Consider the following 12,903-nt stretch of genomic DNA (forward strand, 5'->3'; position numbering starts at 1 on the left):
GATGTTTCACGAATGGAGCATTTCCACCTGAGGGTGCGGTTCGGTTTGCGTTTCCACCGCCAAAAGTGGGCGTGACCCGGACTGAGCCGTACTCGTTTCGCACTAGTCTCCAGTACTCCTCCGTTGGGGTACTGAGATACCTGAAAGGGTGCCGGTGTGGGTGTCGGATTGACTCGGCTGCCAGATCGACTCGGGGTCCTAGATGCGCAATGATGACGTACTTCCAGTAAACGCGCATGCGCGTTTCATTCATTCCCATGTTATTCCCAAGTATTAACGATCTCCTTTTGATTACTCTAATCTATGAATAATAATCAAATGTACAAATTATTGTTGCCTATACTTGGGTTATATATAAAAGAAGAATCAGTTAACTCCATTCACTGAACGGGGCTATCCACTTTATTTTCAGCGCTCCCAACACAGAGTCAAAACAGCGATCCACACGCAGACACTTCCGTTCTCCTCCTTCAGAATAAGAGTCCCTAACAGGAACTGGGCTACATATGCATTCATCAGTGCTTTTAGACGTGTTTCCAATGGCTTTGTTTGTGCGAAAGAATGGGCTGCGTTCAATGAAATCAAAACCAAAACGGATTGAGCCTTTTTTTATGTCCATGATTGAGCCCCTTTTATAAACAACCATTCCGGGTTTTGTCCGTTGGCTTTTGTCGATACGTCAAGTGTCGATGCGTCATCTGTAAGCGCAGGACCCCGAGTCGCTCTGGCAGCCGAGTCAATCTGCTACCCACACCGGCAAGTTCGAGCTACACCCGCCCTCCGTTGATTGGTCGACAGAATCTTCACTTCCGGGCGACATGGCGATAAAATCAAACAAACAGTACCCGCAAGGTATTATTCTGGACAATGGACATGTCGCGCAAAACTTTAGCTTGAGCTAAAGGAGGTGGAGACTTTCCGAAACTGTTGGATGACTTCCATGGCAGCTCTTGGTTTAATGTGTCGTGTTCCTCTTTTCCATTGTTTTTATTGAGCAGGCTACACTGTGTCGCGCTGCTTTGATGTCACGATGTTTAGGTAGTTGCAGCGGTGATCGACATCCGGCCTACCTTAAGGGTACTGTCGGTGGTGGAAACGCGACCTCGGAACTGAGCTGGGCTATACCGCCCCCTCCCTACCGGACTGAGGCGAACCGAACCGAACTGCTCCCTCTGGTTGAAAAGCGACATAAGAGGCCATGGAATGCAGGCATTTTTTTGACACAGGAAGGCCAGGCAATATCAATAGTGTTTAACATTTGGCTCCATTGTAAATATATATACCTTATATTCTTGTATAATTTATACTTAAAGTTAACCCTTTTTATACTTGAATCTAAACCTTGTGTTCAACCTACCTAAGTTTATGTAGGTAGGTTGAACCCCCTCTTCCGGGACCTCCACTGGCTCCCTGTAGTAGCTCGCATCAGATTCAAGATGATGGTGCTGGCATACAAGGCGGTCGATGGAACTGCCCCTGCCTACCTCCAAGCGTTGGTCAAGCTACACACCGCAGCTCGATCCCTCCGCTCAACTACCTCAGCTGGACGTCTGGTACCGCCATCGCTAAGAGCAAGCAAAGGTCAATCAGCAAAGTCACAACTCTTCTCTGTTTGGGACCTCAGTGGTGGAACGGGCTCCCTGCCGATGACAGGATCGCAGAGTCGCTCACCAGCTTCCGCAAAAGACTCAAAACTCAACTGTTCAGAGTTCAACTCAACTCATAGCCATCGAGTCCCTTCTGGCCACCATTGTATGTTGTGCGTCCTGGCACTTAAAGGTTGGGTAGGTGATTTGCGAAACGCCAGCAGATTTTGAAAATACACAACTCAAATGGTCCTACCCCCTCTCCTTCAACGCTGACTCTGACTCCACCCATTCCAAGTACCTGGACGCGCAATCATGCACGAGCGCGAACAGAGATGCGCGAGAGCGAGCCAGGCTAGCGTAGGTTTTCGTTTAACAACATGGCACTACATTCAGCTGTAAGTTGCACCCAGTACCGCGGGAAGTAGGAGCGCTGTGATCTGAGACGACCTATATTTGGAAAAAAGATTTGAAGACCAGATCCGTTTTTTATGAATAAATAAATTGTATTCATTGAAATAATGTACGAAAATAAAAAGGCATCGAATAAAACACTGCATTGCCACTAAACAGTAGTGCAAATAGGCCGTACTGATGTGTACACCAAAGACTATTCCTGACACTCCTCTGCCCCGCTGTGTTCGCTCTGGCTGTGGTCGCTCCGAACTGTTTCGGCCCGTGGCAAAGCGAGTCATCCTCGCTGCTGTCCAAGGCATTTTGAGACGCAGCATTTATTTAATGCTCATATGACCTAGTGCTGAAAAAAGGTTATATGAAAAAGTGTGAGGGTAGCGGGGGTGCGCTAAACTTGTTCTGTGAGCAGCTGGATGTGAACGATCGATTTTCAACTGTCCGCGCATGCACTGGTGTAATTGAGCTGCGCTGCTATACATCTTTTTTTTTTATCAATGTAACGAGTTGCGAGTCTAGTGCAGGCTGAGTTTTGTTTTTTCCCAGCACCCCCTGCTGAGAATACGTTCTCGCTGCAATGGTTGGACCAGATGTTATAAACATTAAACGGTCACATAAATCATTACTATTTTTAGAAAATGTATGTTTGTTTCATATAATTGTATTGGAAGTCCTGGTTTTCACTAGGGTTGCCGCGGTGTGGACATTTTCACACCGAGTAATACACTCGTCTCCACACCGGTATTACCGAGTATAAACGGAATAAACTTTGAAACTAGGTCAACCGCCACGCAAGCATCGGTTTTTAGACCCTTCTCGTCCTTCAGTTGCCGCCAACGTTCGAAAGCAGCGCCTAGGATTATTCTTGATTTCAGTTTTTCTCTTTCAGCGTTTTTATTATCAATTACTCTCTGAAAAAGAGTTTTCCTTCTCTTTGCTGGTGGTGGTGGTGGTGGTGGGGATGGTGGCGTCTTGTCTGCCATGGAAATTGTCTTCTACTGCTAGGTCCAAATGTGGATTAACTAGTTCCAGTAGCTACCGCAGGATAACAACAAACAGGAGCTTGCTCTGGGTCACGAGCTCTGGGTCACGAGTACTGCACGAAGGGGTCGCGCGCGGGGCGCGGGGGAGGGGGAGTGCAGTACGACCGTTTGATTGACGTACTTACTGTCCAATGCAACTCGGTGGCAATGGAAATGATTGGCTGGAGTTTTTCGAGCCCTGCCCGTTCCACAGATGATTGACTTGTTTAATTTTCATGTCAGTACTTCTAACTCAGTGGCTGTAAGCGGGTTATGATAAGGATTTCAAGTAATTTTGCAAAAATGGCCAAAAAAGCAAATCACCTATACAACCTTTAATGTACGCAGTTATTGTGTGCACTTAATCTACATTGCACTTATTCATAGTACTTAATTGTCTAGCATCTGCAGTAGCTGCTATTACTGCTGTACACGGGGAATGGGTTAGCCTAGCAATTATTAGTATTTGCACTTAGTTCTATGAACATCTTTACTGTACCGACAGCGATATATTGTTTCACTTCTTATGACTAATGTAATTATTGAAATTCGCTTTGGATAAAAGCAACCGCTAAATGCCCTAAATGTAAATGTAGCCCTAAATGTAAGTGAACTGAGAGATAAACGGATGTCATTGACTACTGAGGGATGTCTCTCTGAGTGTGTGTCCCTCTGAGGTGTTGAATAACAATGGAACAAGGACTGCTGGTATATTTCTCTCAACCAATATATTCCAACATTTGGCAAATATCCTTTTAAACCTTCATTATTTTCTACCATACTAGTAGACTGGTGGTGAATGAGGTTAACCAGGTAACTAGCAGAGGGGCAGGTGGGGACTGAGGTTAACCAGTTAACTAGCACACTTGTGGTGACTGAGGTTAACCAGCTTACTAGCAGAGGGATTTGTGGCGACTGAGGTTTACCTTTTAACTAGCAGAGGAGCTGGAGCTGACTGAGGTTAACCAGTTAACTAGCAGAGGGGCTTAAGGTGACTGAGGTTTACTGGCTAAATAGCAGAGGGACTGGTGGTGACTGAGGTTTGTCAGTTAACTAGCAGACTGGTGTGTACTGAGGTTAACCAGTTAACTAGCAGGGGGGCCGGTGGTGACTGAGGTTAACCCGTTAACTAGCAGACTGGTGGGGACTGAGGTTAACCAGGTAACTAGCAGAGGGACTGGTGGCGACTGAGGTTTACCTGTTAACTAGCAGAGGGGTTAGAGCTGACTGAGGTTAACCAGTTAACTGTAAGAAGGGTTTGAAGTGACTGAATTTAACCATTTAAATAGCAGACTGGTGGTGACTGAGGTTAAACAGTTAACTAGAAGTCTGGTGGTGACTGAGGTTAACCAGTTAACTAGCAGAGGGGCTGGTGGAGTGGTGGTGACTAGAACCTTGTGGTGGGGGAGAGGGGTCCATCTCAATGTGGTAGGGGAAGACAAGCTGTGTGTGGTGCTATCTCTCTGCCCACCAGGAGTGACGAGCTGAGGTCACCCTGTCAACCCCTGCCTGCTGGGTTCATTAGATAATAGACCAGCTGGCCCAAAGCCCCTCCCACTCTTAAAACACCACACGTCTAGCTGGACCTTATGGGGGCTGACCCGGGACCAGAGGCACAGCTTGTGAACAGGAAAGGTAGGCGACTGCTTTGCAACCCCCCAGTTCTTATTAATGACTCCTATAGAGCAACCTGACACGGATCACAGCACAAAACACTGTTGATTTTCGGGAAATTCTTCCTCTCATCTGGGCGCTTTCAGCATTCTCTGTCAACAACTCGGCTTCGTCCTTCTCCGCCCCCTCGCCCCCCTCATGCCAACCCCACTCCGTTGTGATTGGTTACCTTCCGGAAGAGCATGTTGCAGCATTACCATACATGGAAATGGCGTATGAACAAGTGAATGGCGACTAGTGTTTAGCGCTCTGCACAGCCACCCCAGCAGGGAATACGTCTAAATGCATGTACGTCATTATTTGACACTTGAGTATGGTTAAACATGACTATAAATCAATATAACAACGTTTATAGGTCATAAAAGTCGAAAAAGCATAATAGGTACTCTTTAAGTATCATCCCTATGGCATTTACCAATTGTTTGACGAAAATTATCTGCCAAACTTTGACAAAAAGTGCAAGACTTTGCTTTAATCGAGCAAATAACTACATCTATGTGCTAAAAAAAAGCTTAAGTCCAGGGCTCATGGACAATTTGAGAACTTTCTTTAAAAGGAAAAGTATCCGACCATGATGAAATGTACTACCTCCTTGACTGCATTATTTGGCTCTAGTATACTTATTTATGCCAGTCAGCTTTTTCCCGCATGATTATTAGTAATGGTGTGATCCAGATTCCTCGGACACCAGCCTTCCGAGTTGCACTTTTGACGTCATTTCTGGAGCATTTGTAGCGTTCCTGTTCGTCTTGGTGATTGTGTCATGAAATTGGCTAGTCATTGTTTATTGTTAGCTACATCTCTGAGATCTCCGAAAGATGAAGACAAAAAGGGGGTGTGCCTCCAAGAAATGCTGCAAGAAAGCTGGGAGATCTTCGACTTTCGACTCGGAAGTCTGGTGTCCGAGGATTGAGGAACACACAATTATAGCGTTCCCGTTCGACTTTGTGATAATTTCATGAAATTGGCTAGTCGTTGTTTATTGTAAGCTACATTAGCCTCTTGAGCAAGCCAGCTCGAAAATATATAGCTCCCCCTATCGCCCGATCTGGGTACAATTTGGAGAGGTTGCATTTTCAGTTAATTGTTATAGCACTCCCTATAGCCCGATATGAATACAATCGAGAGAGGTTCATCTTGAACCATGTGCCTTTGACTACACCAAGTTTGATGATGATTGGTTTAAGTTAACCTTGCCTTTGGCGTTAAGTTAATTTTGGATGATTTTGAGCCTCTGGGGCCATATCGTATTGTCAATGGACTTCATTTTACTTAAAGGTTGGGTATGGGATTTGCGAAACGCCAGCAGATTTTGAAAATACACAACTCAAATGGTCCTATCCCCTCTCCTTCAACGCTTACTCTGACTCCACCCATTCCAAGTACCTGGACGCGCAATCATGCACGAGCGCGAACACAGATGCGCGAGAGCGAGCCAGGCTAGCGTAGGTTTTCGTTAAACAACATGGCAACATTAAAAAAACAACATGGGGATGGTGGCGTCTTGTCTGCCATGGAAATTGTCTTCTACTGCTAGGTCCAAATGTGGATTAACTAGTTCCAGTAGCTACCGCAGGATAACAACAAACAGGAGCTTGCTCTGGGTCACGAGCTCTGGGTCACGAGTACTGCACAAAGGGGTCGCGCGCAGGGCGCGGGGGAGGGGGAGTGCTGTACGACCGTTTGATTGACGTACTTACTGTCCAATGCAACTCGGTGGCTCTGGAAATCATTGGCTGGAGTTTTTCGAGCCCTGCCCGTTCCACAGATGATTGACTTGTTTAATTTTCATGTCAGTACTTCTAACTCAGTGGCTGTAAGTGGGTTATGATAAGGATTTCAAGTAATTCTGCAAAAATGGCCAAAAAAGCGAATTCCATACCCAACCTTTAATCAATTGGAACTTTGGTCCCCAACAGCCACTAAATTGGTCCTGCTCAAATCAAACATTCTGCTATGAACTGTGGTAATTTTAGTCACAGGCCACGCCCATTTCGATGCCACGCCCTAATTTAAATTATGTTGAATTTATCTTGTTCAGAATTTTAATTCTGAACATTTAATTGGACTCAAGATCATAGGAGTCAATTTTGATGTTACTTGTTGTGGAAGTGGCAGAGACGTCAGACCAGTGGCGTAACATCATGGTGATATGCACAGCCCCGGTTCAAATATTTTTGTGCCCCTGGGGACAGGACCTCCGAGGGAGGGGGGGGGGGGGTCTTTATGTAAATAGCCATATATAATATTATTATTATTATATTATATTATATTATATTATATTATATTATATTATATTATATAGATATAGAGCTCCATGGGTCCGCAAACGACAACAATCCCTTCTCCTCCATGCTGTGGTTCAGTTTGACAGCTCATTGGTCAATGGGTAGCAGTGCATTTGCATTAAAGCTACAGACACCAGAAACCGCATCCTGAAGGGACTGAAACAGAGGGGAATAGTGGTAGACAAGATTATTTTCCCTAAAAGCTATTTCCAGAAAACAGTTTCAAAAACATGTTTCCTGGAACTCCAATACTATGTTTCATTTTTAGGAAAACACCATAATGTCTCCTTTAATGTTCAGAATATCATTTGTAGCACCTTTAAGGGTTTTGATGAGCACTGGAATTGTAATGTGGGTTTAATTACCCAAGAAAACTATTTAAACACTCAACTGCTGTAAATAATTTGCGATAATTAACACAAAGTCACTTCACACCTCTGTATCTCTCTATATATATTTTTTTGTTTTATTGTTCTATATTTCTATTAATATAGTTCTAACAAATTAATGTGAAAACTGACCCTTTTTCAGTGGAGTGCAATATTAAATGTCTTTTGATGTGAGTACATAGCAGCATTTGCACTAGCCATGGCATGTAAAACAGCATTTGCAAAATAAATGCTTTATGCATGGACCTTAATACTGTTTTGGTCAGATATAACATAATGGTGATGAACGTTCACTGGAAGGGACCCCTAGGGCCTAGGGCCGCAACAGACTCTCAAACGGCCACTGCCCGGGACCCGTGTTTGTGTGTGTGTGTGTGTGTGTGTGTGTGTGTGTGTGTGTGTGTGTGTGTGTGTGTGTGTGTGTGTGTGTGTGTGTGTGTGTGTGTGTGTGTGTGCGTGCGTGTGGGCGTGCGTGCGTGCGTGTGTTTGAGTAAGATATGGTTTGTATATAGGCTAATACAGGCAATAACCTACCATTACAGTTTGTCACAAATCATTTGAATACATTTAGTTTCTAATTGATAGATGGTCAATCTTGGTTGTGATTGTTGTTATATTTATGACATGTCGGTAGTCTCAGCCCCTCCATGCTCAACTTGGGATTAAACCATTATTATCTTCCTCATTTTCGTAGGGTGGGCGTAAATTAATACGATGCATTAAATAGGCGGCAATCCTAAAAATATGAACTTCATAACTTCTCATCAATAAAAAATTGAATATAAGTTAATAATACTGTTATTTTTTTCATCGCTGAGTCATAGTTAATATCATAGTTAATACGAATCGTATTGGACTCTTCCAAACCTAAGGGGAGGGAGGGGGGGAAAGCGGCTACAGCGAATCATGGAAGTAGAAGTTGTTTTCATCGTTTGTGCTAAACCTCTTAATGATAAGGACTTTTGGGATGTTCTACTGGTGTAAATGTTGTTAATGCTTAGGTTGGATGTAAACGCGTTACATCCGTTTACGAGTACCGCACAAAACGTCCCATTCCCCCAGTGGAGCGGTTCTCCGGATCAAGCTAGGCTGTAGGAGGGTCAGTCCTCCAGGGCAGACCCGTGAGTGTGTGTGTAGACCATTAAGTTTGTGCGCAGACCATTGAGTTTAAACCAGTAAGTGTGTGTGTAGACCAGTAAGTGTGTGTGTAGACCAGTAAGTGTGTGTGTAGACCAGTAAGTGTGTGTGTAGACCAGTGAGTGTGTGTGCAGACCAGTGAGTGTGTGTGCGGTCCAGTGAGTGTAGACCAGTGGGTGCAGATCTGTGAGTGTGTGTGTGTGTGTGTGTGTGTGTGTGTGTGTGTGTGTGTGTGTGTGTGTGTGGACCAGCGAGTGTGTGTGTGGACCAGCGAGTGTGTGTGTACACCTGTGTGTGTGTGTGTGCGTGTAGACCAGCGAGTGTGTGTGTGTGTGTGTGCGTGTAGACCAGCGAGTGTGTGTGTTCACCGGTGAGTGCAGACCAGTCAGTGTAGACCAGTGAGGGGGTGTGCTGACCAGTGAGTGTGTGCAGCGCACCACAGCATGGTGGTCAGGTGTCTGGTCCCACTGGTGTTCACGGTGGCCAGGGGTCTTGCTGGTATTGTGTTCTTTACCTGAGCGGGTCAGAAGGCGCTGGGAGTTGCTGTGGACGTGGAGCCCTCAGGATGCTGGACCGCATGTTCTCCTTGTGGTTCTGGTTCGGGTCCGCTCGCCCCGGGTTCTTCCTCTGGACGGCGGCGGTGTGGTCCGGGATCCTCCTCATGTACCACAGGGGGGTCCACGCTAGTCTGAGCCTGGGTCCCGGGGGGGACTTCCCTCGCCTCACAGGTGACCCGCAGCGTGAGTGAACGTTGTGTGCAACATGTCGAGCCGAACCCAATCTAAATAGCCGCGTTGTGTTGTCAGATGTGCTCCTCTACGCCTTTAGCCATGAGGATCTGCCCTCGCTCCTGGTCAACACCATCCTGCTCCTGCTCCTGGGCCCGTGCCAGGAGCGGCGCTGGGGCACCCTGGCCCTCGTCTGTCTGTCCCTCCTGTCCGCCCTCCTGCTGCCGGTCCTCTACTCCCTGCTCCTGTTCGTCGGGGGGGGGGAGGCCAGTCGGATCAGCGGCTACTCGGCCCCCCAGCTGGCCCTGTTCACCGCCCAGTGCCGCCAGGTGACCCAGAGGAGGCTGCTGGGATGCGTGCCCGTCTGGTTCCTGCCGTGGCTGGTCCTGCTGGCCGGTCTGGTGCTGCTGCCCGGGACGCCGGCCCTGCTCCACTTCTGTGCGATCTGCCTGGGACACAACTGTATCCTCAGACCTTTTAAGCGCCTCTCCAGGCCCAGGCTGAAGGTCGTTCAGTCTGGAAGCAAGCTGAGTTTGTTACCGCATTGATTTAGTTTGGTCTATTTGACTTAACGCATGGTTTCAGATCGTCAGTCTTTCATTGGGCTTTTCCAAGAACTGGAGAATGCCACAATTTTCAAGCGTGTTCCTGAATGGGTCTGCGTCTTCACCACCACTACCCTACCTACCCTACCCTACTACATCACGTCTGGCCCCAGGCTGCCCCCCTCCACCACGCCCAGAAGGTAATGCAAGTGGAGTAAAAATATTTTTTTACATCTTTGGTCTTCTTACCACAGAAAGGGCGCTACCCAGCAATGGTCTTAATACACAGCCCTTCAGTTTCTGTAGTTGGCAGAATGGTAGAATAAGGCTCTGCTGATGGCGGTGGTTCATTCTGGACCCTGCTTGCCATCAGTGCCACCATCCATCAGACTCATGGAGCAGCCTTCTGGAGGGTTAACGTGGTCCCGTCCTGCAGGTCTGGATCCCCATCTCAATGGAAACCTTCTGGCGGGGCTGATACTTCTGCTAGCCACCCGACCCGAGACCCCTCGCCCCGACACCAGAGCCCCTGGTCCGAGCCGGGGCCTTCGTGGGCGCTAGAAGGAGCTGCTGCTCTGGGTGAACACCGCCTACTGGAGGAAGAGATGATGAAGGCAGGGATCTTGGCCTCCTTACAAGACACGTCTGAGGACCCTGAGGGGAGGGTGGAGGTGCCAAAGTCCTCTGTCTCCTCTCTCAGGCAAGTAATAATAATGACTGGATTACTGTTTTTAATCTTCATATATGGGAATGCTAAATTGATGACTATGTCTCTTTATTGTTTGTTCGGTTTTAATAACGTCTCATTGAAAGAAATGCTATTTTCTCATAGACTGCAGCAGCTTGAAAGAATGGGATTCCCGACTGAGAAAGCGGTAGTTGCGCTTGCGGCCTCAAAACAACTAGATGGCGCCATATCCTTGCTGATCGACAACCGCGTTGGTGACCAGTCAGTGATGGTGTCAAAGGGGAGGGGCACTCCGTCCCCGTAGAAAACCACATCATATGTTGCATGTGATCTTTGATAGTGACATGGCATTGTGTTGCAATAGTAAAATATGCTTGGGTTATGCTGAGCTTAAGTGTTGTTAAATGTTCCCTGTGGGCCTTTGTTGATAACAAAAATAAGTTTATATCAATATTAAACATTGAATCAATCAGATGTTCTTGGTATGACTTTCCAGATGGACACATTTTTTCAGTGTAGTCAATGTGACAAAAAAAGGAGACATGTTAAAAAAAACGGAACTTATTTTTATTATATCAACGACAGGATTATCCTAACACAATACCACCTTGGCAAGCAATAAAAAAAACTATCAAAATATAATATGAAGATACACATATCCGCATACAAAACATACTTCAGTTGATCAAAATTTAAATAATGAATATGTTTGTAGGAATAAAAAATAAATCAAGTCATTATGTCAGGACAGTTTCAATCTAAATTTACCAACATTAAAATCTGTTCTATCAAATACACCAAACACTGTTCTACTGTATTGATAATTCTTCTCTGAATCATTTGTGTGTGTGTGTGTGTGTGAGAGAGACAGCGAGTGAAATGTGTATGTGTTTATTGAAATAGAAAGCGGTTAATAAATAGGCTGTAGTGGGAACCAGCCTAGGTCTTTGATAGTTTGGCAGGCTATCGGTTTGTGGTGTTTTGAAGCGTAATTCCTTTTAGTTTAAAGACAGAAGAGAAAGCACCATCACGGCCATTACAGTGAATAAGCAACCAGGTCAGAATGCATTTACAGTTTGTGCAATTTCCCCCTGAAACCAAATGTCCAGTGAGTCTCTTGAGGGCTGTGAGACTCACACCAAACACCTCGGAGCCCAGCACTGAACAAGTGATGTTTCTGTGAGAATTGTTTCTTCTTTTTAGTGCACTATTTAACATTTAGTTAACATGAGGAATCTAAGCATATGTCATTTAAATAGGAGAGGTTTGTGTAATTGTTCACTGCAACCTGTACATGCTCAATATACTTAAATAATGACATTTGTAAAATATAAAATTAAAATAAAGTTACATATTGTGATAGCTAAAACCACTTGAATCCTGCTTGATAAGATATTTCTCACTGCCTACATGTGACCTTTACTTTCCCTGCGACATCAAAGCACCATAAGCTAAGTAATGGTTTTTCCTTTTGCAAAACATGATACTGCTTGTTTCTGCTCAGCACCTTAAAGTGAGCTCTGCCAAGCGGTGGACAGGAGGGGGGTACGGGACAAGGGTCAGTAAGGGAGGGGGTCAGTAGGGGAGGGGGGTCAGTAAGGGAGGTGGGTCAGTAGGGGAGGGGGGGGTCTGTAAGGGAGGGGGGTCAGTATGAGAGGGGGTGGTCGGTAAGGGACATTAAGGGAGGGGGGGTTAGGTAAGGGAGGAGAGTCAGTAGGGGAGGGGGTTCAGTAAGGGAGGGGGGTCAGTAAGGGAGGGGGGGCAGAAAGGGAGGGGGGTCAGTAAGGGAGGGGGGTCAGTAAGGGAGGGGGGGAGGGGGGGGGGTCAGTAAGGGAGGGGGTCGCTGTTTGCTATTTTTGGGGCCATTTTGAATATTCAGTGGAGCATTCCCTGAGGTGTCCCCCGTCTTTAATCTAAGGTACAGCCAGGGGGGTCGGTGACGTTAGAGATCCCGGGGGGCAGCTACTTCCCTCTGACCTCGGAGTCCGGGAACAGCGGAGCCTCAGTCAGGCCGAACCGCGGTGCTCGTTTGTTCCTGTAGAAGGAGGAGGAGCCCGCTCCAAAGGGGCCGTCCCCCGACCCGGGCTCCGGCTCTGTTGGAGAGAGGAACAGGTTGGAGCCGGGCTGCCCTGTCGGCCTGGGGACCGCACGTGTAGACCGGACCTCTGGACCTGTGGACCTGACCTGTGGACCTGACCTGTCGACCTGTGGACCTGACCTCTGGACCTGACCTGTGGACCTGACCTCTGGACCTGACCTGTGGACCTGACCTCTTGACCTATGGACCTGACCTCTGGACCTGTGGATCTGACCTGTGGACCTGACCTGTGGACCTGACCTGTGGACCTGACCTGACCTGTGGACCAGTATTGTCATCCCATTCAAGTAAGATTGTAAGCTGATTAAATTCGGAATGTAGTCAGAATCAAGACAGA

The 12,903-nt window shown here is 46.7% G+C and overlaps 2 protein-coding genes across 5 annotated transcripts in view; one reads left to right on the top strand and one right to left on the bottom strand.

The window, feature by feature from the left end:
• The first annotated feature begins 4,567 nt into the window (after window positions 1-4,567).
• Window positions 4,568-11,198, top strand: rhbdd3 (rhomboid domain containing 3). The gene is made up of 6 exons (XM_030359142.1): window positions 4,568-4,654; window positions 9,038-9,235; window positions 9,314-9,697; window positions 9,821-9,980; window positions 10,217-10,480; window positions 10,613-11,198. Exons 1-6 carry the CDS (start codon window positions 4,609-4,611, stop codon window positions 10,770-10,772), a joined length of 1,212 nt encoding a protein of 403 aa, XP_030215002.1. The 5' UTR covers window positions 4,568-4,608; the 3' UTR covers window positions 10,773-11,198.
• Window positions 11,199-12,245: 1,047 nt separating this feature from the next.
• emid1 (EMI domain containing 1) overlaps window positions 12,246-12,903 on the bottom strand; it is a 50,815-nt gene continuing 50,157 nt past the window's right edge. For 2 of the 4 annotated variants that reach the window (XM_030359474.1, XM_030359473.1), the window contains one exon: window positions 12,248-12,561. In XM_030359474.1, coding sequence (XP_030215334.1) covers window positions 12,431-12,561 — 131 coding nt within the window. In that variant the 3' untranslated portion in view covers window positions 12,248-12,430. Of the gene's footprint in view, window positions 12,562-12,903 lie in introns of all 4 variants that reach the window. The other 2 variants (XM_030359476.1, XM_030359477.1) reach the window with 2 other exon arrangements.

Source organism: Gadus morhua, chromosome 6, assembly GCF_902167405.1.
Source record: "Gadus morhua chromosome 6, gadMor3.0, whole genome shotgun sequence".
Classification (NCBI taxonomy): Eukaryota; Metazoa; Chordata; class Actinopteri; order Gadiformes; family Gadidae; genus Gadus; species Gadus morhua.

What these genes read in the sequence shown, in the direction of transcription:
- rhbdd3 (XM_030359142.1), top strand. Translation starts at nt 4,609, where the DNA reads ATGGGGGCTGACCCGGGACCAGAGGCACAGCTTGTGAACAGGAAAG. An exon ending in GGACTTCCCTCGCCTCACAG is followed by an intron (nt 9,236 to 9,313) that starts GTGACCCGCAGC and finishes TTGTGTTGTCAG; the next exon opens with ATGTGCTCCTCTACGCCTTT. An exon ending in GATCTGCCTGGGACACAACT is followed by an intron (nt 9,698 to 9,820) that starts GTATCCTCAGAC and finishes GCATGGTTTCAG; the next exon opens with ATCGTCAGTCTTTCATTGGG.